At 45.5% G+C, this 27,479-nt stretch overlaps 1 protein-coding gene across 2 annotated transcripts in view; it reads left to right on the top strand.

Annotated features, from left to right (window-relative positions):
- Positions 1 to 26,244, top strand: part of MTMR4 (myotubularin related protein 4) — a 76,211-nt gene extending 49,967 nt beyond the window's left edge. For both annotated transcript variants that reach the window (XM_083172044.1, XM_083172042.1), the window contains 15 exons: positions 290 to 372; positions 1,592 to 1,758; positions 1,987 to 2,083; positions 3,786 to 3,899; positions 4,439 to 4,638; positions 5,743 to 5,871; positions 6,651 to 6,762; positions 8,406 to 8,601; positions 8,682 to 8,867; positions 11,452 to 11,622; positions 12,444 to 12,598; positions 12,795 to 13,857; positions 21,595 to 21,705; positions 23,326 to 23,414; positions 23,698 to 26,244. In XM_083172044.1, coding sequence (XP_083028170.1) covers positions 290 to 372; positions 1,592 to 1,758; positions 1,987 to 2,083; positions 3,786 to 3,899; positions 4,439 to 4,638; positions 5,743 to 5,871; positions 6,651 to 6,762; positions 8,406 to 8,601; positions 8,682 to 8,867; positions 11,452 to 11,622; positions 12,444 to 12,598; positions 12,795 to 13,857; positions 21,595 to 21,705; positions 23,326 to 23,414; positions 23,698 to 23,875 — 3,051 coding nt within the window. In that variant the 3' untranslated portion in view covers positions 23,876 to 26,244. The remainder of the gene's footprint in view (positions 1 to 289; positions 373 to 1,591; positions 1,759 to 1,986; positions 2,084 to 3,785; positions 3,900 to 4,438; positions 4,639 to 5,742; positions 5,872 to 6,650; positions 6,763 to 8,405; positions 8,602 to 8,681; positions 8,868 to 11,451; positions 11,623 to 12,443; positions 12,599 to 12,794; positions 13,858 to 21,594; positions 21,706 to 23,325; positions 23,415 to 23,697) is intronic.
- The last annotated feature ends 1,235 nt before the right edge of the window (positions 26,245 to 27,479 follow it).

Genomic DNA, 27,479 nt, shown 5'->3' with positions numbered 1-27,479 from the left:
CTACTCGCCACTGGGAGGGGTCTGAGTTGGAGGTCAGAAAGGCAACAGGTCCGACCTCCGGCTTAGGTCAGATGCGCACAGGACCTTGCATCGGGACATCAAACACATTGGGTTTGGGCCGTTCCATCTGGATCGGGTAACATCATCCCAAAAAGGACAAGTGTATGGGCACCTTAAGTCTGCGTTAGCGTCTGCTTCAGTATAGAAATCGCCCGAAACGCCGAATACCAGTAATGTTCTAGATGAGATTGCTTCGTTTGTGAAAGACAAATGGTTGATGTCTCTGCAGGTGCCTTTGAAGATGATTGAGACTGTGGAGAGCCGCGACATGTTCCAGCTACAGATTATCTGCAAGGACTCCAAAGTAGTGCGGTATGTGTGTCATGTCATTGCTTCTATAGGTGCCACTCACTACAGCCTTTGTCTGCTGAAGAAAAACAAAAGAACAAAGAATCTGAAATACCAAAGCATAACCGGGCTGTTCAGGGCACCCTGTTCCTTTTATTACTGAACGCAGGACCGTGCAATGTCCTGCTTTAAAAGTTGATGTAATGAAAGGACTGAAACAGTGACATTCCCTGCCATAGAGGACCGTTTATAATTGGCTAGGGAATGATCACATGATGCATGTTATGGCCCAGAGCAACACTCTTGTTATCAGTTGTTTCATTGTGCACAGGGGATCAGTCAGCTGATAGTTGTAGGTAATGGTATGTCTCCTTCTCGCTGGGATTTGATCATTACAAGAATGCCCTGGTACACCAAGGGATTCCGTTACATCATTTACATCATGATTACAAATTCCCCAGCAGTGAAATGACGAAGAGGCAATCTTTAAAGAACACAAACAAAGGAGCTAGATTCATTTGGTTAAGTTAATATAACGTTGTGTGCTAAACGTAATAGTCTGTGAGAAGCCGGATTTTGAGATTTGCCTTCTAAATAATTGCTGCTTTAAATACGGACATTCTCAGTCCCGCACCTCCTGCTTCCCCCCAGGCTGTTCTGTTTAACCCAAAATGTTCTGTAGATCAGCTGTATCAATTTAACCAAAGTAATCTTGCTGCCATATAGTTCCTATGTAGTGTGTTGGAGTAATAACAAGCCATTCCTGGTGAGTGGATTGCTATTGTACAGCAGACAATCTAGAACAGGCATTCCCAACCACGGTCCTCAAGGCACACCAACAGTGCAGGTTTTCTAGATATCCAGGCTTGAGCACAGGTAACTTAATTAGTATCTGAGGGATTCTGATTAAGCCATCTGTGCTCAAGCCTGGATATCACTAAAACCTGCACTGTTAGTGTGCCTTGAGGACTGTGGTTGGGAATGCCTGATCTAGAATGATCACCTCCTACTTCTGCCCATCCCAGAAATCCTTGAGCTAGTACATGTGCCCTTACACTAATGTCTGAGGTGTCATTGCCTCCCTCTGGCCTTTACTGCACTAGATGGACACAGCAGCCCTTATAAAGAGATGCTCTTTATATTTCTGAACGAAGGTGGTTTAGACTCTGGAGGTGTGGAGCAGTTAGGCTTTTGTTGTATAGGAATTGCTCCACTAACCTACTATTCCTTGTTTCCTTTGTAGATGTCACTTTTCCACTTTCAAGCAATGCCAGGAGTGGCTGAAGCGTCTGAGCAGAGCTACCGTGCGTCCAATCAAACAAGAAGATCTATTTGCATTTGCCTACCACGCTTGGTGCCAGGGTGTCTGCACCGACGAGGAGGAGCACCATGTTCACCTCTGTCGCCCAGGTAAACTGCACCCATTCTTAATGTAGAATGCGTAAAGTTGAATTTGTGGTTTCTAACATGGATGACTATGGCCACATCCAGTAGGAGCTGTCGCCTTCTTGCGTGTGGCTTTTGATTTATACCTATAGCAGGCACCTCCACCTGAGACATTCCGCCTGTAAACCTATATAATTATTACAGTGTGTACCATGCTGATCACATACGTTGCCCTGACTGGCCTCATTTCAGGTGACCATGTGAAGCATCGCTTTCAGATGGAGCTGCAGCGCATGGGATTTGATATGCAGAACGCATGGAGAGTGTCTGAAATCAACAACAATTACAAGTAAGAAACTGATGTCACACAGGTTGGGTTCTATTTTTGTTTATATATTTCATCACCATTCTGGAATATTTCAATGGCTGCAGACTCACGATCTCACAGTTGCCATTGGATTGGGAGAAGCAGTTTGCTGTTTGGAATCCTGTAAGTGTATTGTTGAGCTAAGGGAAGATGTGCAGCATTTACAGTATTCCATCTCTCCTCTGGTGTAGGTGTATGGCGGAGAGAGACCACATACTCAGGAGGGTGCACCTCTATCATGCCAAAGCAGATGATGGAGCAAGGGTGGAATAAAATAGACCCTGCTCTCCTTGTCTCCTTCCATGCTCCATTATCTGGTTGTGGAACACTCCTGTGTGCCCTGCATTGGATACTCTCCATTGTCACAAAGCCCTCCTCTTCCCTCCGTTCAGCTAAAGAGACCAATGCAAGAGACCTGAAACAGTGACAATAGATGGTTAGACAGCTGCTAAATGTCCTTAGCAAAAGGGAACCATGGACAATACTTAAGGTGCCCATACACTGAGGCTATCTGGTCAGATTTCGGGCGATTGCGACCAATTGGCCCATTAAATCGGACCAAATGGACCCTCCCTGACATGCTGTCGGGTCCGATGCGCGGTCCCGTGCGCATAGGACCCGACCAGGTGGTCGGACCGGCATGCCGTCCGACCACCCGTTCCTCCTGGCGGGAAGCATGGACGCATGCAATCCATCACATCGGATCGCATGCGTCCCTGCAGGGGTATCGGGTGTCCGAACACTGCTGAGAGACGTCGCAGCAGTGTATGGGCCCCTTAAGGCCTAGGTGCTGCATCCTAACTTCCGTGCTGTGCCCAAATTTGTTTTCTTTACCATTATTAACACAGCAGGGCAGGTGAGGACAGATGGGTGTTCCTCTGATGCCACCTCAGGGATGGCATAGGATGGCCACCATCTTAGTTATTTGCTATAGGGATTACAGTCAGGAGTGAACACTCGCTGTATATAGTCCTTAGGGGGCTATTTATTCCATCTCACTGACAAAATCTTGCGATGACACCACAGGTTTATATACCACAGCCGGAAAGGGGCGTGGCTGAATGCTTATGGCGGGAGATACATTTTCATTTCTTTTCTATGATCATATGACATTGTACTAGGTGCCTATTACACACAACTCTACTCCTGATTGTTCCCAGAAATGCACAATCTTATGGATTTTGCTGTTATTGTACAATGATGACTGTTCATAGTGTTACTCAGCCATGCTCCGTTCCTGTATCTCATTGGTCCTCACTCACATTTTCCCCTCTCATCTCTGCAGTGACATGTTCTCCCCCCCCCCCCCCCCCCCCACACACACACACACCCCCCCCAACCTTTAAAGCGACACATATCCCCCTCACACCTCTGTAGTGATCCATTTCCTCCTCACCTTGGTAGTAATACCACTGCCCTATTCCCCCCCCCCCCCCCTCATGCTGGGCACATGAAGGTGGTCCCAGGAAATGTAGGCAGAAATCAGAAATATTAAACTAACATTTCTGTATTTGTGTTCTGGGTTTTTCTATTTTTGCACCTGCATTCCAGGCAAGCATCTTATTTGATGTTATAAGCAAGCCTTTGTAGCCATGTCATGCTCATAGTTTATCTAAAGCTATAAATACAGCACAGTTTTTGTATTGTTCTAATGGTGATTACTTTGTTCTGTCATCCCTTACAGACTTTGTCCAAGTTACCCTCAGAAGCTCCTGGTTCCTGTCTGGATCACTGATAAGGAACTGGAGAATGTTGCTACATTCAGATCATGGAAAAGGATTCCAGTTGTGGTGTACAGGTATTAATATGGCCATGCCTTATTGTATTTTTCTTCACATCTAGGTCCCTTTTACTCCAGTAGAGCTATAGATACACATATAATTACAAAGAAATATGATTAAAACAAACAATACTGAACAACGGTGACTAATGTCCTATCTGTCATGGGACACGATTTGCATCTGGACGGACGGGATTCCGGAAGTCAGAATACAGACGCTGGCATCTTGGTGCTAGTAGTGGAATGCTGACATCAGCCTGAGCTGTAGCGCGTCCAATGATCCGGGACCCGTACTGCACATGCTGTGCCAGGCCAACTTATATACAAAGTACCAAACTTCTGTACTTTGCTCCTGTGTCTCGCAGATCCAATGGGATCTGAATTAAACCCAATGCCATTTGTGTACCGCTGTTTATCATGAGTTTACAATGATTGATGTAGAGGCCGTGGTGAGGGTTAGAGGATTATAATGAATTGAAAAAGGGTTTGTTTTACACATTACTGTACCTGACTTTGGAGCTTATCCCAGAATTGTCTCCTGTATACCATGTCTGTAGACATACGCGAACAGGGGCGGTGATAGCACGTTGCAGTCAGCCGGAGATCAGTTGGTGGGGCTGGCGCAATGCCGATGATGAGTACCTGGTCACTTCCATCGCAAAGTCCTGTGCCCTGAACCCAGGAGGACGTGCGGCTGCTGCCAACATCAATAGCAAAAGCACCAATGAGGGAAATGAGAATGCAGACACAGACTTTGGTAAGACACATCTACAAACGATACTACTATCCGATGCAGCTGTCATCTATCTATATCATAAGAGCTCAGCACTCCCCATAATAAACAGTGGGGTTTTATTTCATACATTCATCAATGCAATCCAACCTGCAGCCCACCCAATTGGAACCCATTTTATTGCAAGTCATACTCACCTGGTAACTGCTGTAACATCAGAATTAAACTCTGAGATATGCTAACTGGTTTAAAGTTCACCTGCCAGCTTACTTATGGCTGTTAAAGGCGAGGCAGTCATTAACCCCTTGAGTCGTGGGATTTTCTGGGGCAGGACAAACTTACCAGGGCAGGTTTGTCCTGCCCCAGCAATACTCCCCACTCAAGGGCAGCAGCCAGTCCCGACACCCCCCTCCTGTCGCCGTTATTCGCACTACATCAGTGACCATGTGGCAGGCCACGTTCGGTGGGGCTCGGGTACCTGAACTCCCAACTGCTCCTGAACCTCCCCAAGCAGCTCCTGCCAGCTGGTCACTGATGCAATAATAATGGCGGCGGGAGCTACAGGAAGGAGGGGGGGAGCAGCAGGAGGGTGCCACTGGTGGTGTTCCAGTGGTGCACAGCTGGAGGCACCACTGGCCTGCACACCTACCTGCTGGTGGTATGCCCAGAGATTATCCGGGACAGCCCTCTGTGGCAGCGCAGCTGAGCACGGAAAATTTCCGGGTGTACCACTGAAGTGGTTAAGCATTGATGCTGCAAAACTACTGTGATAATAGCTGACACAGGTTAAAATAGAGTTTACACAGGGGAGCACAAGAAGGTTAGTTAAAAAATAATTAAGCAAAATCTATAAAAACCCTAATCACCTGCACTGCATCCCCAGAAATGCGCTCTGTCATTCCCAGGCTCTGAGTGCAGAACTGCTCCGCCATTCCCAGATTTGTGGTGCAAGGGGTATGCGACCACATTGTGTAAATAAAATCACCAAGCTCCACACTCGCTGACAATAATGTAGATCATTATAATGGATTACCAATGTTAAAGTATATTGTATTTATAGATCACAGGAGTGTACCATTAATATAGTATCTCTGTAAAGGTATAAACAGGTTTGAATGTTGTTTTCAGATTCCTCACTGACTGCCTGCCCTGGCTTTGAGGGCAGCGGGGCACCTCAGAAACTCTTAATCCTGGATGCGCGATCTTACACAGCTGCTGTTGCCAACAGAGCGAAAGGTGGCGGCTGCGAATGTGAAGGTAACCAATCAAGAAATAGTTCTGCTAAGCTCATTGTCCTCAAAGAGAATGTGTTATTTATACCCCTTTGACACAGCATTCACGAGTCACATCCGGGATTTTGTACATGAGTGCCACCAGTCTTAGGCTCCTCTCAAACTGGCGGCTTGGCCGCATGTGCAGTGCTGGTGTGTGGTGATGAGATCCCAAGCACCGGTTTCTGCCATTTAGTGGGCAGCATGGCAAAGCTTCTTGTGTGTTGCTTTGCAAATGCATCTACTTCTGATTTTAGTTCCCGATACATTTTTGCAAAAATCTGTAGCCATGTGCAGCTGGTGAAAGCTTTCTGTATGTAGGGGACATTGTGCGATTACTCACCCTATAAAGTATGCCAAGGACTTCTGGGCAAGTGTCCAGCTGAATGGCTCAACATAGTCCTGCACGGATTGGCACAGACTGCTTCCCAGTTTGGCTGTGTGGTATTGCAGGGTTCTCAGCGCTCTCTTGCCTGGGATGGGAACTGTGGGACATCCCCACTGTAAAGTCTACGTTCCAGTGTCCCCTGCTGGATGAAGGAGATGGCAGGATTTTGGTACTCTCCGTTTAAATCCATTTCTCTGATTTAGGTGTGGATCTTTTATTCATGACCTAAAAATATGCAGTTGTGAAGGGCTTGCTGGTACTTCCTTTACCAGCCCAGGTGGCTGTCCCATTTTTATTGTTGACTCTTGTTTTCTAACTTCTAAGGAACAACATCTGCCTTTAGCCTTGATTCATAATGATATGCTTTACTGTTGCAGAATATTATCCAAATTGTGAAGTAGCCTTTATGGGAATGGCAAATATTCACTCAATCAGGAATAGCTTCCAGTACCTGCGAGCTGTGTGCAATCAAGTTCCGGATCCGGGAAAGTAAGTTTACTAGTGTGGTGGTATTTATGCAATATGATTAGAGCATCCATTCTGTATGACACCCGGTGTGCAGTTTGCAAATCAGTTCTCATAGTTCCCCTGTGTAATCTAGGCCGCTCTGTAAAATGTAACCAATACATATACACACTGGAAGCAGACAGTGAGTTGGCTGAAACAATATTCATTAGAATGATGGAGAACCAGTGACATCACTGAAGTTTGAGGTTATGTCAGTGTCTCCAAATATATTATTGTTGTCATTGGCTGCTTTTTCCCGGTTATGTTACAGCACTCAGAATACTCAGTTTTGTAAACAATGGTATGGTGGCTTAGACGGTAAAAAAAAAAAAGTGATTCCTATATACATTTCCACATTTATTATTATTATTATTATTATTATTATTATTATTATAATATATCACAGCGCTTTACAGAGAATATTTGAACATGCACACAAACACTTACACAAAGAACTTGGGAATTCCCATGTGAAGTAGTACTTGTGTAAGTGTGTAAGTGTGCCTCCAACTCATGGCTGAATCTCCAAGAAATGAACCATGATCATAGATTAAAAAGTATAGTTATCGCTTCACTCCCCCTCCCGTTTGTTAGCTTTTTAACACACTTGTATTTTAGTACATAGGGGAGGGGGAAGTTGCCTACTGATCGCATAAATGCCAAGTTTACCCCCCTCCAGTTTATTTGGGGGGTTACGGATAAGATATTGTTACATTCTAACTCCGAGTCCTCAATCCCTCTTCTACGATACTTTTAGATAACATACAATTCTGATGCTGCTGTCTGCATGTAAATACAACATCTCCGTCATAGTTAACTTATTTCCAATTATTTATGTTTTTGTTTATTGATACATTTTTAGGTACTCTTTACCTAGAAGGGCGCCCACGATTTTGATCTTGGGCATCGTAAGGTAAAAAAATTGCGTCGGTCGCATCGCATGCTACCGACGCGATTACCGCGATTTCCCATAGGGAACAATGTTAAATGTCCCACAGAGGCCAAATAGGCACCTTGAAGTGTGAAATGGCCCCCCCAATTGTTAACGCCACCCCACGATCAACGTCAACCCGAAGCGTGGCGAGCGCAGCGGTACGCGTCCTACGACCTTTTCATACCCCCACTATCGCCACGCTTCGGGCTCGCTGCGCTCGCCACACTTTCTATTCTCAACTCCACGCCGACGTGGATAGTGGGGGTATGAAAAGGTCGTAGGACGCATACCGCCGCCCCTCGCGGGCTCGCTGCGGTCGCCACGCTTCGGGTTGACGTTGATCGTGGGGTGGCGTTAACAATTGGGGGGGCCATTTCACACTTCAGGGTGGCTATTTGGCCTCTGTGGGCCTTTTAACATTGTTCCCTATGGAAAATCGGGTCAATTGGGACATTTAAAATTGTTCCCTATGGGAAATCGTGGTAATCGCGTCGGTCGCATCGCATGCGATTTTTTGGTACATGCGATGGCCACGATGGGCGCCCTTCTAGGTAAAGAGTACCCATTTTTATATCCTAGTCCTTGGCCTGGCCATTTTTCCATTTCCATCAACTAATTCCACCATCATGATCTTTCTCTCTCAAGATGCCACTTACCTCTCAGGTGGTGAAACCCTTTATGTGTTTTGTAGCTGGCTCTCAGCATTGGAAAGCACCAAGTGGCTGCAACACCTTTCTGTCATGTTGAAAGCTGCCACTGTTGTGGCCAACGCCGTGGACCGAGAAGAGCGCCCGGTGCTAGTCCACTGCTCCGATGGCTGGGACAGAACACCTCAGATTGTTTCCCTGGCAAAGGTCCTGCTGGATCCATATTACCGGACCTTAGAGGTATGTAGCGACATCGCGCAAGACATCCTATTTTGGCATCTAAAAGCTGTAATGTTAATGGAGGCTGTTTTGTTTTACAGGGGTTCCAGGTGCTGGTTGAGACAGACTGGTTAGATTATGGCCATAAGTTTGGCGATCGCTGTGGTCATCAGGAAAATGTAGAAGATCAAAATGAGCAATGCCCCGTCTTCCTGCAGTGGTTAGACTGTGTCCACCAGCTGCTCCATCAGTTCCCCTGCCTCTTTGAATTCAACCACGCCTTCCTGGTAAAGAACGCGCCATTATACAGAGATACCAAATTCTTCTTCTTTTTTTATTTTATTTTAGCTGAGTGAATTTTGATAACTGAAAGATCATGTAATTACCTTAAAATAATCTTGATTACTATTAATATGCAGTATATGAAATAACCGTTTCTTTGTACTGAATAATATATATCTGTGGCACTCAAACTTGTTCCTCAGAAATCAAAGCCGCTGACGTTTTCCAGGTCACCTGACAGGTGCACTCTTTGCTCACTGACACATTTTAAAAGATCCACAAGTGGCGCAAATTGTTTTCCTTGTGACCCTGGTACTTCACCGGCCAATCGGCTCATGACTGTTAAGTGACAGGCTGGGTTTAAAAAGGGACAGTTAGCTGATTGGTCGGTGATAAAGTACCAGGTGCTTTATCACTTCTCCTCCCTTATCACTGCTTCATACATCTACCCATCAGTGAGGAGATCTGGAAAACATGAACTGTTTTGGGTCCACAGGAGTGAGAGGTTATGATCTATATCAGTGATTGCTAATCTTAAAACTACAGCTGTTGTCAAACTACACATCCCAGCATGCCCTGCATCAGTTTAGCATGGCCAAATAGTAAAACTGTAGCTGGGCATGCTGGGGTGTGTAGTGTATTTAGGTAGCTACGTCTCTTATAACACTTAAATTAAAAATACTGGATCACACCCGGTCTTGTAGACTACTTCAACACATATTCTACCCAGCTTAGAACCCTTTCATACTGGATGCCCCTGCTTTATTACTGGATTGGCATAGTTACTGCCCCCATAGATGGGCGATAAGATTGTCTTCTAGCACCGACTCTTCGTATGCTATAAATGTCAGGCTTACCCATTTACACTGAGCCTTACGTGGGTCTTTCATGGGAAAACTCCGGTTCGGTATCAGGAATGGATTTCTGGGTCATATGCTGGGTACACACCAGGACGACTAGGGCCCGATCCCCCTCAATCTAGATCCAATTCCGACCAATTGGATGTAGATTGTGTGGTGATTGGGCCCTTTTCTGTCCTGGTGTGGACCGATACCGATCCGATGCGCGGTCCCGCGGGTCGGTCGGTCGTTATTCAGATCCTACCTGCTGCAGGTAGGATCTGAATAACGACCATACTGCCGGGTGCGGGTCGCCATCGGATCGGACCCGCTCATCGTGAGCGGGTCTGAAGAAACACTGACGACCCGCTCACAATGTGCATCGTGAGCGGGTCGTCGTGGTGTGTACCCTACAATAGGTTTCCGGTTGAGCTGTTTCTACTGACGGAAATTGTCGGTTCATGTGCAATAACCTGATACGGAAAATGATGAATAAAGGATGGTGGGTTCCAGTACTTAGGGGCATGTCTAACTGGTTATTTTGTTTTTCCTATGGTGTGTAAAATTTAGGGCAGCTGCTGAGTTTTTGGGGGGGTTTTTTAAACAAATTTAGAGGCACCAAATTGAGCTACCGTAATTTCTATTGGAATTACAGCGGCTTTTCTTGCAGCCCCATTGTAGGTGTAAAGTTGGGGAAAATCCCTATTTTAAGGTAAAAATGTCAGGACTTGATTCAGAACCCATGGAACACACATTCTCACCTTCAGTTGGATATGCCCTTAATTCTTCTATATTAGGTGTAAGGCAGTGAAAGCCTTCTCTGTAGAACAACATGGTTACCAGAGTTGGTTCACATCTGGACTTTGGCCCTTATTCAGATCGCTTCGCTCAGACGTGAATTCGGCAAGTGTTCCGATGTTGTGCGTATATGCATGCTCAGAACTATTTCTGCGTATGTCTGTACGCAGGGAGCGTGCGAACTCGGCGAGAAGTCCGGTCGCCGAGTGCTCACACCGAGCAGGGGGTGGAGAGGGGCGTTGCGGCCTGATCAGGGTCATTACCATATGCGCACGCCGTGCGTTTCATGGGCGTTCCCATGAAAACGCAGGGCGTGCATATGGAAATGCGGTTGTGACTTGCAGGTGGAGGGTGGACAGCTTTAGTTAACCGGATGTCAGCTGCCCGCCCCATATCCCTGCTCATCTTCACTCATATGTACAAGTGGTCTAGACCACTCGTGCATGGGTAAGCTCTTTCCACATCATTCGATGATCGGTGACCATCGAATGATGGGGAGATTCCCACAGGCATGCGAATGGACGTTCACATAAAACAATTGTTCACATGCCGAGCGGCGCGGTGGCGATCCATTCGCTAGGCAGGGTTTGGTACATTCGCTTCAGCCCGTGCACGTGTATGAGCGAAGCGATCTGAACAAGGGCCCTATGTAGAGTTGTAAAACTGTGGTGCTCATTTCAGATTGGCATTTCTACAGTAAAGCTGCCCATACTTCTACAGATTGCCAGATCTGGCTGGTTGGAACAAAAACCTGGTAAAATCTGAATGACAGTTTTTGGCAGTTTTCCAGCATTTTAAAGCAAATGGTCAACTGTCATTTGCGCTCATCAATTACCAGGATTTTGTTCCAACCAGCCCAATCTGACAATCGATCTGTAGATGTATAGCCAGCTTTAGTTTATAATGCAATATATCGATACACCGGAATGTAACTTTTCGTCTTGACACACAGGTGAAATTAGTCCAGCACACGTACTCGTGCCTCTATGGAACATTCCTTTCCAACAATCCTTGTGAAAGAGAGGCACGAAATATCTACAAGAGGACGTGCTCTGTGTGGTCACTACTGCGAACTGGCAACAAGAACTTTCACAACCTGCTCTACATGCCTGGTGGTGAGCTGGTAAGGAGCACCATAACGTTATACATATCGGCGTATTCCAACTTAAATTGCAACTATGAACTTATTCCACCCAGGAGGGGCCAAGTATAAGTCAATTTGACGATTGGTATGTAGACTGCCCATACTCAAACTGTTTGCCTGCTGTCCTAATTGCGGTTACTTACCCGTTCTGGCGGAGTCCCAATATATTACTGAGGCTTAAATGCTGCAAACACAGATATTCAGTGTAGATTTTCTTTAGTTGTATATTGTTTTAACTGATTAAGCTAAGAATAGCTAGGTTTTTGTGGTAAGTCTTTTAAAGCCATAACAGAGATATATTTTGCCAGCACCAGTGTTGCCCAAACCATAGTCCAAAAGTACATTTTTTTATAAATAAAGAAAAATAAATATTAAATGAAGTCAATTGTAAAATCCTTGGTTATGTGGTGGTGGACATAGCTGTGGTTCTCACTGGCAAAATATTTGTTTACCAGCCACCAGCACTGGTTTTGAATGTAATTTTGACCTTAAATAATTTGTTTTAGTACTGGACCACCAACCCAAGGTACCCGTGCAAGTGTCTCGAGGCACCCCCGGGGTGAGTAGGCACACAGTTTAGGAACCACTGGCCTAGTAATTCTAAAACCATTTATAAAGACTCCCCAAAGTCCCAGGTTATGGGTGTAAGTTCATGGCAATTTCAGTTTTTTCAGAGGGACTGCAAATAGATGGTTTATTTGCATTGCTGTACTATGTAGGCATTGCCATTTATTCTGACTCGCATCAGTATAGATATATATATATATATATATGAGAAATACTGAACACTTGTTCTGTAGGTTCTACACCCGGTTTGTCACGTTCGGGCACTTCAACTCTGGACAGCCGTATACCTCCCCGCCTCCTCTCCATGTGCACCCATTGACGAAGGGATGGAACTTTACCTTTCTCCGGCATCTCAAGGACCAGATTTTAATTCTAGATCACTGGACAGGTAACATTACATTTGGTTGAGTTTAGATATTTTACAACTCTTTCTTCCAAGTTCCAGTATTTTATAGTACAAGGGCCATATTCACTTTAAATGGCTTGTATTCTCATCATTTCATGTCCACTATAATTACCAAATGTACAACATTTAAATAAAAAAGAACTAAGTTGATATGGTTGATAAGTTTTGTTTTTTTTAGGTTACCAAAAACGCGCTCAATGGATAATCTCGTGACTGTGTGTGACAGTGGTGGTTTGCTGACACGCACATCAAGTGACCCGAACTTAAATAATCATCAAGTAAGCCTTGACTCCTGCTGCAACAACGCTTATACCAGTGAGGCGGAAAGCCAGGCTACTCTACAGCACACCTCCCCTGTCCAAGAAGAGGTAGAGGCACGTGATAACTTCCTTAAGGTCAACAATCAAGACGAGGAAGGAAATGAGCAAGATGTCCCAGAAAGTCAGAATAATGTCATTGATGAAAATTTAACTTCACCGGATAGCAAAGCAGAATTTGCCGACTTGAAATGTGACAACATTGAACATATACTGGAAAATAATACAGACCTAGATGAGCAAAATATTATTACTCTATCTATTACGGACACCGAGCAACACAAAAATCTGCCGTGTCCAAACGCAGAGATTGACGTGTCTGCCGACAACACTTCTTGCAAAGATATTATCAAATCTGGTAAGACCGCAAAAGAAGTATGTAGGACTGACCGAAAGGCATTGTCTCACCTCCCAAGGAGTGAGATTTCTCTTCTCTCGTCAAACTGGGACAGTCTACAAGGCATGATGAAATCTGTCCCGGCAGGAGAGATTGGTCTGCGCCGTCCTGTGTCATACGAGTACACCACAAGAAGTCTCCACAGCAAGCACGGAAGACATACTGCTGGCTCCTATATTTCCAGAGATCCTGCAAGGATCTCCTATAACTTTCCTGCCTCATTGCACTGTTCTGGACCCTCAGTGAAAAGCTGTAGAGGCTCAGTGACCTGTCACACCAGGTTATTTCACACGGGTCGATTTTTCCCTTTGGCTTGTCCATCGCCTCCACCTCTAATGTACCAAGATGATGACGGTTTACCTATTCCCAATGATGTTGTGCAACAACGGCTTAGGCAGATGGAAGCTAGCTACAAGCAAGAGGTTGACTTGCTGCGGAGGCAGGTGTGGGAATTGCAGTTGCAGCTGGAGATTCGGCAGTATTGCGCTCCACCACCTGAACCTGAGGCTGACTACGAAGATGACTTTGTAAGTCCTTCTTACTCTATTGTAACCATTGACGGCTATACAGGGGTAGCAAAGTAGCTACTGTATGACCAGCCAGACTGAGGCTTTCAGCTACAGTATCAACGCTACTGGTTTGGTAAATTAGTGGGCTTGGCAACTTTGTATTGTACTAAAACAATACATTTAATTTATGATTGCAATGCTGATGTCCTATAGATCCTTTATAGCTTCTGTTTATGTTGACTAGGCATGTTTTAGGTTTAATTACATTAACCAATCCTTTTTAACAATTTGTTGTACCGATGTGTCCTACATCCTTGCTGCTGTCCCATTAAACAGCCCTTCTAGTGGCACAACTCTGTAGAGCAGAGTGTCTTTTTGATAATTTTTTTTTCCATAAAATGCTTCTTATTCGCAGAACACTGTCAGCTTCTGCTGATGAAAATGTGTCCTGTTTTATATTCTGTGTGCAACTGTTGCTATATCTGCATATGAAATGCAATGTTACAGTGCTTACCTGGAAAAGATTGTAGCATAGCATTCCATACACGGATATAGTTGCATTTGCTTATAGAACATATACATTCTTCATATCATTTTAATCAGCAGAAGCTCTTCGCATAGCGACGCGAATAAGATGTGTTTTCTACACCCCAAAAACAAGACCCCTGCATGGGAACTGCTGGCTCACTTTTGCATACCATTTTACTGTACATGGCTTATTGAGGCTAGATGTCTGAGGACACATCTGTATCTGTTATACTGCTTGTACATAGTCCATCATGGAATGTCCATTTAAACCACTTGTGGTGATCTGAATGCTGACAACATACATTGCAGTACTGTTGTGCATTGGCCTCCAAAATGCTTGATAATTATCATCTCTGGATTGTAAAGGTTCTGACGTGTTAAGTGTGAAGGTGTCTGTTCTAGTTCCCTTATCTGTGCTCTCTCATAACAGGACACAATGGTGGGTATTCAATGTGTGCCAATATTTTCTGACACAATATATAAAAAGATAGTGAAGCGCCCCACTAATGGGATCAATCAATATAAAATGTATAAATCATACTATCCAATATTATGGAAAGGAATGTCCGTGAATTTGTTCTTTCTCTGACATGCAGCAGGGACCACTGGAATCACATCGGGTATTAGAGCTGGGAATGCTGGGAGCTAGGCACTTCTTAATATTAATTAGGGGATACTGGCTCCTCCCCTCTAAGACCCACAATCCCCCAGTGAGAAAATTGTGCCAGGGAGTTAGGTCACAGTTTTTCTGCTCCTGCAATTTTTTCAAGCTTTGATATATTTTTCTTTTTTTGACAAGTACTTTTTACTTGGTACTAGTGTGAATCCCTTCCCCACCTATTGAAAGGTGTGGGTCCGGGTATTCAGCGCCCCCTGGAATCCAGGTCGTCAGTCAGGACCTCGCTAAAGGTGCCTGCCTGCACGAGTTCCGTGCTCCTGCCGCCCCTCCAGTAAAGGGGACGCCAGTCACGACGTGGAAGCCTCCGGTGGTGAGTAGGCGCTGAGCGCTCTTTCCACACGCCGTCCTCTGCTCCCCGTCTGCCGCGCTGTACGCGGTTCCCTACAGCGCTGTGAGGCGCCGCCATCTTGGAAGGGCGCGTCCTCGTGTACAGCTTCACGCGCCGTTACACGGAGGAGCGCTATCAAGCGGGTGGCTCTGGGCGCTGTCAGACTGCACACGCTGGCTAGGTAAGGGGGAGAGGGGACACGCTTGAGGCGGGCATGGCGCGGCCATTACGCAGATACACAGTAAGCTGACTCTTTCCTGTTCACAGGTGACTGCAGCTTAGAAGGCTCTGAAAGATTATTACTGACACAGCGTTTTGCGCTGTATTGGTGTTGGTGTAACAGGGCTCATTCTCCTCCAGGTCTCACGGAACCCTGAGGTTTTTGGCTTGTGAGAGGTGTATCTGTACTCAGTGTGTGTGTGTGTGTAAGATTCTGTATCGCACGCTGTATTGGACCGGGCGAGCAGGGATCATGACGGGCAAGTCCAAAGCCTCTCAGAAGGTTTTCGCTTGTACTGTTTGCACTGCAAAGTTTTCTCAATACACAGCTGAGGGTAATGCCACTGTTTGTCAGTCTTGCTCAGGTGCTGAATCTGCATCACTGGCGGGGTCTCAGGCGCCCCAGTGGGCCTCAACCTTAGTGGGAACTATGTCAAAACTCACTTCTGAGTTGGCGCTGGCTCGCAGAGCTGAGCCTTCATGGGCTACAGCCCTAGCTAGGTCTGTGGAGGGGTTAGCTAGCTCCATGAACAGACCAGAGAGGCCTTCCACATCCAGCAATAAGCGACCTTACCAGGCTATTATTGTGGAGGATGATTTAGAGGAGGAACAGGATCCATTTCACGAAATGGAGGATGGTGAATGGGAAGAGGTTCAGGATGCCATTCCTGAGGGAGAACCTACTCCTTTAGGGATAGAGGCTCTTATTATGGCGGTAAAGGAGGTTCTTCGTTTACCGGAAGATCTCAGACCAGAGCCACAGGAATTTGATCTGTTTGGTGGGGTTCAAAAGGCATCAGTAGTCTTTCCATGCCCAAATCAGGATCAGCTTGTGGCAGCATGGAAGAACCCGGACAAAAGGTTCCAGATTCCCAGACGTTTTATTTCTCTGTATCCCTTTGAGCCAGCCGCCCTAAGCAAATGGGAGACTCCGCCTCCGGTGGACACCTCAGTTTCTCGGCTGTCCAAAAAGACGACTCTGCCAGTCCCAGGGGCTTCGGCCTTGAAGGATCCCTCTGATAGAAAAATGGAGGCCACTCTCAAGGCCATTTATGTAGCAGCAGGGACTCAGCTCAGACCGGCAATAGTTTCAGCCTGGGTCAATAGGGCAAATGTCAAATGGGCGGAGTTAATCATCGAGGGATTGGAGGCAGGTATGCCTGTGGATGAGATACGCTGCTTAGCAGAACACATCAGGGAGTCTGCTATGTTTTTAGGAGAGGCGGCTAAGGATGTATCCTTGATCTCTTCTAGAATCTCAGCTAGCGCCATTTCTGCGCGGCGAGCCCTCTGGCTTCGCTCTTGGCAGGCGGACGCGGAATCTAAGAGGGCTGTGGAGGGTCTTCCCTTCTCTGGGGACATTCTCTTCGGTCCTGAATTAGATAAATGGATCTCACAAGCGACGGGGGGGAAGTCGGCTTTCCTACCGTCTGCAGCTCCTCCCCCTCCTAGACGACAGTTCGCAGGTCCGTCTTTTCAGTCCTTTCGGACTCAGCGCCCCTTCCGGGGCAGAGGAAGAGGCTTCCAAGCATCCAGAGGTTCCAGAGCCAGAGCCCGTCCTCAGGCCGCTCCAAGAGTCCAGGAACCTAAGCCCCAGCAGAAGCCGGTGGCATGACGGTTTACCAGCTTCCGTCAGCAGTTTACCGGTAGGTGCCCGTCTGTTGGCCTTCGGAACCCAATGGTTCTCCCTTTCGGAGGATCCTTGGGTTCGCAGGGTAGTTTCAGAGGGGTACCGTATTCAGTTCGAGGCCACTCCTCCGGTACGGCTCTTCACAACGGCTCTACCAACATCTCAAGAAAAGAGAACGAGTCTGCTAGAGGCCATTCGGATCTTGCTGGAGGCTCAGGTCATCATGCCAGTCCCAGCAGCTCAGAGGAACACAGGGTACTACTCAACCCTCTTTGTAGTTCCCAAGCCGGATGGGTCAGTCAGGCCCATTCTCAATCTAAAGCCTTTGAACCTGTTAGTCTCATATCAACCATTCAAAATGGAATCAATCCACTCAGTGATTGCGTCTTTGGAACCAGGGGAGTACATGATATCTTTGGATATCAAGGATGCTTACCTACACATCCCGATTTGGATCTCTCACCAGGCTTTTCTCCGTTTTGCCATAGGTCGGGATCATTTTCAGTTCAGGGCTCTGCCCTTCGGATTATCGTCAGCTCCCACAGTATTCACAAAGACTCTATCGGTAGCCATTGCATACCTCAGATGTCAGGGGGTGACAATCATCCCCTATTTGGACGATCTCCTAATCAAGGCTCCTACGAGGGAGCTACTGGAGAGTCATGCAAGGTTAACTGCTCAGACGCTCACCAGCTTGGGGTGGATAATGAATTTCAAGAAATCTTCTCTAGTCCCATCCAGGAGGATCTTGTTCCTAGGTCTCTGGCTAGACACAGAGGCTCTGAGGGTCTTCCTGCCGGAAGACAAGGTCCAGGCGATCTTGCTCCTAGTTCAGAGGATCCTACTTCCACAGAAGATCAGCCTCCATCTGTGCACGCAACTTCTGGGGAAGATGGTGGCAGCCTTCCCAGCTCTGACGTGGGGACGGTTCCACTCAAGACCGTTTCAGTGGGATCTTCTCAGAAAGGGTGCGGGCTCGCACCTGAATCTTCACAGAAGGATCCACTTGTCGGCCGAAGCGAGACATTCTCTACTGTGGTGGCGACAGAGAAGGAACTTGATAGAAGGTCGTCGGGTTGCAGTCCAGGACTGGATTGTCTTGACGACGGACGCAAGCCTCCGCGGCTGGGGTGCCGTAGTGCTTCACCTCTGTCTCCAGGGCAGGTGGGACCTGCAGGAGAGTCGCTTGCCCATCAATGTGTTGGAGATCAGAGCCATATACAATGCTCTGCTGGAGGCTCAGGAGTTTCTTCAGGGTCAACACATAAAAATAAGGTCGGACAATGCCACGGCAGTCGCCTATGTGAACAGGCAGGGCGGCACGAGAAGCAGCATGGCCATGAAGGAAGTAAGGAAGATTCTTCAGTGGGCGGAACGGTCAGGTGTAATTCTGCTGGCGGTATTCCTGCCAGGCCGGGAAAATCTAGAGGCCGATTTCCTCAGCAGGGAGGACCTGCACCCAGGCGAATGGTCTCTCAACCCCGAGGTGTTTCGGGAGCTCACCGACAGGTGGGGAGTTCCCGAGGTGGACCTGATGGCGTCTCAGAAGAACCACCAGCTACCGGCATACGTGGCACGCACAAGAGACCCTCAGGCCATTGCGGCAGACGCCCTGTCAACTCCGTGGGAGTTCAGTTTTGTCTACCTGTTCCCTCCACTTCCACTTCTGGGCCAGGTACTGAAGAGGCTCAAGAGGGAACCAGTGCAGGCTATTCTCATAGCGCCCTGGTGGCCTCGCAGAACGTGGTTCTCAGACATCCAGAGGTTACTGGCAGACGAGCCAGTTCGATTGCCCCTCAGACCGGATCTGCTCCTTCAAGGACCCTTCTTGCATCAGAATCTGCCACAGCTACATTTGACGGCGTGGCTGTTGAGACCGAGGTCTTGCGGGAGAGGGGAATTCCAAGGGCAGTAATCCCAACGATGTTAAGGGCCCGAAAACCGGCCTCAGCAGCGCATTATCACAGAATATGGCGCTCATATGCGGGCTTGTGCGAGTCTAAGGGCTGGCCATTCCGAGTCTTCAAATTGTCCCGCCTCCTATTGTTCTTACAGAGAGGGTTGGACGGGGGTCTGAGGCTGGGTTCTCTTAAGGTCCAGGTCTCAGCCTTATCTGTCCTTTTTCAGAAGAGATTAGCCCTCATGCCTGAGGTACAGACATTCTTTCAGGGGGTTCTTCGAATCCAGCCACCCTTCGTACCTCCCACATCTCCTTGGGATCTGGATCTGGTACTAGCCTTCTTGAGGTCTGAGACCTTTGAGCCACTGAACAGAGTGGAACTGAAGTTCTTGTGCTGGAAAACAGTAGTTTTGCTAGCCCTTGCCTCAGCTCGCCGGGTTTCGGAGCTGAGTGCTCTGTCCTGTAAGCCTCCTTATTTAATTTTCCACGAGGACAGAGCGGAACTGCGTACTCAGGCCGGGTTCCTTCCAAAGGTGGTATCCTCATACCACATTAACCAGCCTATTGTGGTTCCGGCCTTCCAGGGAGATTCTCCGGAAGAATCCTCTTTGGATGTGGTCAGGGCTCTTCGGATTTACGTCAAAAGAACCAGGTCTATACGCAAATCGGATTCCTTATTTGTACTTTATGACGCCTTCCGCAGGGGGTGGCCTGCGTCAAAACAGACGATTGCGCGATGGATCAAGTGGACTATCCGTAGTGCTTATCTTCATGCGGGACAGGTGCCTCCTGTCTCCGTGACGGCGCACTCTACCAGATCAGTGAGTACGTCGTGGGCCGCTGAGAGAGGGGCCTCTATCTCTCAGCTTTGCAGAGCGGCCACTTGGTCGTCTCAGAACACATTTGTAAGATTTTACCAGTTCGATACCTTTGCAGCTTCGGCTTCAACTTTTGGTCGTCTGGTTCTACAGAATCCTCAGCACTCTCCCTCCCGGGGCTTGGTCTTTGGAACCTCCCCGATGTGATTCCAGTGGTCCCTGCTGCATGTCAGAGAAAAGAGGATTTTGGTACTTACCGGTAAATCCATTTCTCTGAGATCAGCAGGGACCACTGGACACCCGCCCGGCTATTGGATTCTGCCTGTTGTGGTTGCTGTTGCGGCCCGGTCCGGTACCCGCGTGTTGTATGTATGGTTATGTTGTTTATGGTTTTCTGTAACCCTTTCCTCTGGTGGGCCAATTTCCTCACTGGGGGATTGTGGGTCTTAGAGGGGAGGAGCCAGTATCCCCTAATTAATATTAAGAAGTGCCTAGCTCCCAGCATTCCCAGCTCTAATACCCGATGTGATTCCAGTGGTCCCTGCTGATCTCAGAGAAATGGATTTACCGGTAAGTACCAAAATCCTCTTTTCTTCCATACTCCAAGAACATAAAGGGAACAAATGAAACTATATAGTATCCAAAACTGGTGAATATGAGTCCTAAATCAGGGAATGGATGCTATGGTCTTTCCTTTAAGACCCAATGTTCTTCTGTACACTTTTAAGGTTCACCACGTGCAGTCAGAAGGAATGCAAACTCACATGTGTGCTTACATATATAAAAGTATACTCATCAAGGTTTCTTTAGGGGAATAAATTCACACCCACTGACACTTCACGTAAGACCTCCAGGGTGCTTACATATAGGCTTACTTTATTCCCAGCAGAAATCCTCTCATAAAGGTTTCTTTTATATCCAGGCGAAAAAGATTTCTCTCCATGCAGTGGTATATATATAAAAAAAAAAAACTTATTTTTTACAAATATCACAATGACAATCAAATAAAAACCTTCTTTTACCACTTGCCCGTCCCTGGGAGTGTAAGAAGGAAACCCGGGATAACTCAGTTCAGAGCAGGGGTATTGGAAGAGACCATTTTAAAAGGGCAAAAAACACGTTTCGATCCGTTGGTCTTTGAAAAAGGTTGAATGAAAATGCGACCTACTCTTGTCGAAAAGTGATGATAATTGAGACTTTCGGAGATATTGGCACACATTGAATACCCTCCAATGTAAATTGCTTTATGGTCTTCTTGCTTGGCTCAGTCTAAGCAATAGGATCAGAACAATGCCACCAGAATACTGGTATTGTGACACTATAGAAAACCGTTGTCTCCTTTCCACATAATTTAGTATACGCCATTTATCCAGCGTGTACATGCAGTGGTTTTTTCCCCCTCTTTATTTTTTTACTTAAATGATTAGACCAGTATTTTCTTTTCTATTAGTGCATGTTATACTTATGTGACCCATGATTATTTGTTTTTTGTTCTTTACCTGAAATAAATCTCTAATAACTATGTATACATTACAATATAGTTTACATATATATGCAAAACACATTCATACATAGAGACCACTGATAACATTCAGTTACTTTGCAAGTTCCTTTTCTAAAGCATTCTTTCCCTTTGTTGACATATACTAACAGACCTGCGTGAAAGAGTCTGATGGCAGTGACATGGACGACCTGTACTCTGATAAAAGTGAGGACCGACTTTCAGAGGCCAGTTGGGAACCAGTGGATAAGAAGGACACTGAGGTAAAAGCGGTATATTCCGTCAATCAAACAATTCCCATACTGCTTTGTAACTTTAAAAAAAAAAAATGGATTTATAAAAATAAATGAAACGGTAATTGTGTGCAATTTTCGGACGCGCGCACACACACTTATGGAATTCAAGATATTGGAGATATATAAATCCCTAGACAGCAGGGAGATGTATTGTATTCATAAATGGGGGTATGATTAGTGGATTTTTATACCAACGTTGAATCCTTTACTCTGACAACGTTGGGGGACACTGAGCTATTTGTTATATAGACTCACTTATTCTGGCAATACACTAGACCTGGGGTAGACAACCCTAGTCCTCGAGAGCTACCAACAGTACATGTTTTGCAGGTCTCCTCACAGAATCACAAGTGAGTTAATTAGCTCCACCTGTGGATCTTTTAAAATGTGTCAGTGATTAATGAGTGCAGCTGTGCAGCACCTAGGTTGTCTTAGAAATGTGAACTGTTGGTATCTCTCGAGGGCTAGGATTGGCTACCACTGTACTAGACCAACTTAACTCCGACCATCCAGCTTGTTGGATGGAATAAATATCTGGTACACAATGGGATGTTACAATGTCATTTGTAATGTATTAATTTGCTCCGAAATCTGGAAATTGACAAAAAAAAACGTCGCCCAGACCTGGTACTGTAGTTGAATTTGTTTGATTTAAACAATGTGACCAAATGTATTTGTCCATTGTCCTGGGTTTTGAGTAGATTGGTTTTTGCTCCTATACAGTACCAGATTTTCAGACCAACCAACTAGTTGAATAAAAGTGATCTAGTGTATCACCCAGCATCCTACTGGGTGATCCCATGGGTATCTATGTCCGTCCCGCTGTCTGTGAGTAAGACAACCATACTTGGCAGTCCACTAGGCAGATTTGCATTACAAATACAAAAAATTAACCAGCCAGTCATGGACCTGAAATAATTGCTTTATTAAACCTGGAAGGTGCAGAATGGGAATCAAAGACAAAAACCGTATATACACACTCACACCTGCAGAGACCCCGAAGCAGTCCAGTCTAAAGAGATACTCCCTTGCAGCTGGCATTATACATATGTGAAAGGAGCAGGAGAATCCGCTGAATCTTTCTGTTGGTTTGGCTGCAGCATTGCTCATTGTAGATGCCCAGCCAATAAAACCACAGTCCCAAGAAAGATTCCCAAAGCCCCTCCCACTCCTCTCTAGAATGGGTCCTCCTCCCACCAACTTGTCATGCTGACTCCTAGCTTTGGCTCTCAGGAGCTAAACCTAACCACCGCCAAAGGTAACCGTTCCTAAAGAAATAATATTTCTGGCAAGCAGTTAAAAGACGACTTTTAAGAGCCGCTAAGAACTTTAATCAATACATACAACTTGGGTTTGTGTGACAGCAGCCCTAATTATGTTTGATTTAAAAATGTTTAATATTATTACCACCCAGATTAGCATATAGATAATTGCATCTTACAAAAACATAAGATGATTAATTTTGAAAAGCACAGAGAGCCGGAAGCCTTTCTAATTAATGTGTGTGAAATGTAGCCAGTGTTATGTGCGTAATTATTTCATTAAACTTCTAAAATGTAAATCTAAACAATGTTCCTTTTTCTAAAGGTCACGAGATGGGTTCCAGATCATATGGCATCACATTGCTTCAACTGTGACTGTGAATTCTGGTTGGCTAAACGTAGACATCACTGCAGGTAAAGTAGCTTTTCATTTCTACTCTTTAGGCACAGTGGGAGATTTATCAAAGCGCGGAGAGAGATACAGTACCAGCCAATTGGCTCTTATCTGCCATCGTAAGGAGTAGTCAGTACTTTATCTCCACTTTATCCCTCTCCGAACTTCAATAAATTTATCAAATGGAAGGAACACTGCACAACTCATTTTGTTTTAAGCACAATTCTATTGTTGCTGATATTGTGTGTATGGGTGATTATTTTTTTTTTTTTTCATGTTCTAAGCTTTTGATTTTCCTTCCAGGAACTGCGGAAATGTTTTTTGTGCCGATTGCTGTCATTTGAAGCTCCCGATTCCTGACCAACAGCTCTACGACCCCGTCTTGGTTTGCAATACGTGCTATGACAACATCCAAGTCACACGAGCTAGGGAGCTAATGTCCCAGCAGCTGAAGAAACCACTAGCAGCAGCATCAAGCTGAGTGCTAGCAACACATATATATAAAAAGAAAAGTCTGGCTTTAAGCTTCTCCTTTAGTTCCTCACAGCCAAGATGGAAGTTTGATGGGATGGCGTGACTGCTAATATGTAAGCATGCCGGTGAACAAATACTTTGGGAGTAAGCAGCACACCGGCTTACCTTAGCATTCTATTTGTGCACCAAGGCAGGGTGGTTACCCACGCAGGTGGTGTAGGGTTTGGCACGGACTGCTAGGGGTTTCTCTACCAGTTAGAAGATTTTGGTTTCCGCTTTCTCTGGCTGCGGTTGTTGAGGGTTTAATTAGGAATGTGGTCAGACAATCCAGTTTCCCGACAAGAGCCTAGAGAAGAAAGGTGTCAAGAAATCAAGCTGCATTTCCCTTGTTAAAGTTTTTTTTTTGTAAAAGAGATCCTATTGTGTATATTTTGTCGTATTGTTCTCTCCTGATTGGGACATGTTCCCTGCTGCCTTTTATCTTGTGTTCCCGGAATCTGAAAATTTGGTCAAAATGTTCTTGAATTTTTATTTTTTTCCCCCCAGACTGTGGCACCATTTGATATGCAGGGTTTACATGTAAATACTAGGGTAATAGAGTGCTACAAAACTGTGAATATCAACCCTTCTTTCGCTATAGGGGTATGCTGCGGAATGACACTGGCACCTTTTGCGGATAAGGGTTATTTAAGTATGAGAGTTCCTCCACTTGTCTGTCTAGAGCTTTAGGGCTTTAAACACCCCCCCCCCCCCCTACTTTAGTAGATTCTTGTTTATGTGTCTGTAAAACTCCTTTATATTTTTTTTATGTCTCTTTTGTTAATACTATTTTCAAATCCTTTAAACTTGATTCCTGAGTGGTTTAAAAACAAGTGTCCCTTGAAAATGTAGGTCTTGGCTGTTCTTCGGTTTCCGTTTGAGGGGCTTCATATTAAATGCTGCTATTTCGATTTTTTGTGCACTTAATTAATGTAACTTAGACAAGGGACAACATGTTAATACCAAAAGGTTTCGTGATGCCAGAGTAATCTTCTTTGTTCTACTATTGAGCTGTAAAGTGCCACTTTGTTACATAAATCAGCCATTACGTGTCATGCGTTGCTTCGGGATTTTTGTAAATACATGATTCTTGCTGACTTTGATTTTTCAGCAACAACGAGCCAACACCACCTTGCAATCAGGTGATTGGCACAGAACAAGGAGTGGGGGGACCCATCTCCACGTGGGGAAAAGCACGACAAAGCAGAAAGATGGCTGGTAGTGGAATCATTAACATAGTCTAGTTCTATATACACACTATGCGGTCTTCGGAGGTGACACCAATCGTGCTGTTGTTCCAGAAGACACTTGGTTAATTACGTCTATGCAGCACCTATTTTACCCCGTCTGCTTTACAATTTTGGTACATTATGGTTCCGTGTAATAGAACATTTGTTAGACAATTTCTTCACACCCGAATTGCATGGCTGCTTCCTGGGAATAGAGGGAAATGTTGGTGTTGTCATCTAGTGAAAAGAGGTATGCCTTTAATCCATTAAGGTCAGTCGAATTATCACTCTGTCTGCATTTAGCATTGGTTATGATGTTACACTCCTCATACTCAAATAGAGGATCATACTCTGTGCGCAATCTAGGAACTGTGAAAGAGCCATAAGCTTGGACCATTCTGGCACTACTATTCAACTGGTGCCCCATTGAGGTAGAGCCTCCTGCAGAGCATTCGTTGTACTTAAACCCTGGACCAGTTCTCCCATGCAGATCGGGTTTCATTCAAACCCGTTTCTTTTACAAGGCCATTTTGTGGGCAGGGCAAAGGTTTTAAAGAGTGCAGCCTACCTTTAGAATAAGGACCAGTAACATCCCCAAAACATAGCTGTACCACGGTGTCCATGTGCACTGTAAAGGAGACCTCGTGCACCACTGATAATTCTCTGCCTACTTGTCAGACATACCTTACATTTAAATCTGTCCGATAGACATTCACCCACATTCTGCATCGTCATTCACCTAAGGAATTCTAGCAATGAAGGAAATGTTTGCATTGATGCTGCCTCTTTCCTTTAGAACATGACATGTTCCTTTCCCAGGAGGATGTTCTATTGTGATGTGGAAATGTTCATGGAGAAATTTATTCCATAACTTTGTGTTCTGTGGAAAAGCAATGCGTTTGTGTATGTTATCCCATGTTCCCCAAAGCAGAGCATTTGGGAAGGGACTTGCTCCTGAAGGGGTCTCACCATAGATCAAACGGTCTGAACAGAGGGTGCAAGCAAATAAAATATCAAGACAGAATACATCTCTGTAAAATAATATGTGTACAACATGAAACGTGCTGTGAAGGTGAAACACTTCGAAATAAAACTATTATACCAGTGATACTGTCGTTCTACTTACAGATTCTCTTTAGAATGTGTTTGGTGTAAAGACAAATATATGAACCATTAAACAAAGTGTAATAAATCTGTGGTACCTGAGTATCTGCATTTTCCATGATTATTTTTGGTGATTTGTAGTGGAACTGGAAAAAAAAAATTGAAATGGGAGAAATAATACACTTTTTTATTTTATTCACCTCTATAGAGCGCCAGCATATTCCATTGCCAACGGCAATTGTCTTTTTTCAATGACACAATATCTGTACAAATCATCGTGTAATTCATTCTAATTTTTTCTAGAGGCCTGTAGTTTTGCCTTTTGAAACCGATCTACTGGTCCAGTGTTGGTACTTGACCTTTCTGATACCCCTTTTTACGTTGCACAAATAGCCCATGTATGATCCGTGTTGTTGCTGGGTTAACCTGGGTCGATTTACAGTGTGAAAGGTCCTTGAGCAACCCAGAATGCTGACTCGTGTTAATCCCAGGTCTAACCCGGGTTGCTGTGCTGTGTGAAGGGGTTCACCCTATTTACCTTATGGGGAGGAGGTAGTGTTAGGGATTGACATTGCATCGCGAGGTTGCACTACCATCAATGTTTTTGTTTTGATGGTAGTGGTATTACCATTCAATGGCAGAATTCCAGTGTTTGCCACCATCGAATGGTAAATATTTGATGGTGTTCCGATGTCCCTTTTGTGTGTGTGTGTATCATGATTTTTTTTTTCTAGTAAATTTTTGATGCAATGGTCAGTGACCATCGCATTGAAAGATTTGATGGCAGATATCCAGCCATCATTTGATGGTGGGCTTCCAATGTCCATACCTAGGCAGCGTCCGCTCCGAGCACTGCCTCCTTCCCCCACTGATTACGTACCAACGCCCACTTTCTGACGTCAGCGACCCGGCTTATAGACTATCATCGCATATGATGGGTTGCTCCTGGGACGAACCTGTGTCCAAATCCTGGGTGCTACCCAGCATTTGCGATGTGAAAGGGGTATAACTATCTTTAATATAAGGCACCGTCAAGTTATTACATGTAGGCGGGGTCCTAAGACTGTACCTTTGCAAACCAGGATTTGTGCTGCCAATAACACTGATGAATTCACAAAATCGTGTGCCCATCTTTTTGCCCTGAAACGCATATATTCACATGGCTATTTAAAGAGAAGACACACAATCGTACTATATTCCTGGGTGCCTATATTCTGTGTGCAACCCCGCCTTTGTCTG

The sequence above is a fragment of the Crinia signifera genome, chromosome 2 (genome assembly GCF_055691185.1).
Source record: "Crinia signifera chromosome 2, ASM5569118v1, whole genome shotgun sequence".
NCBI classification, from domain to species: domain Eukaryota; kingdom Metazoa; phylum Chordata; class Amphibia; order Anura; family Myobatrachidae; genus Crinia; species Crinia signifera.
The sequence above is the reverse complement of the archived record's forward strand: the minus strand, read 5'-3'. Positions and strand labels throughout refer to the sequence as shown.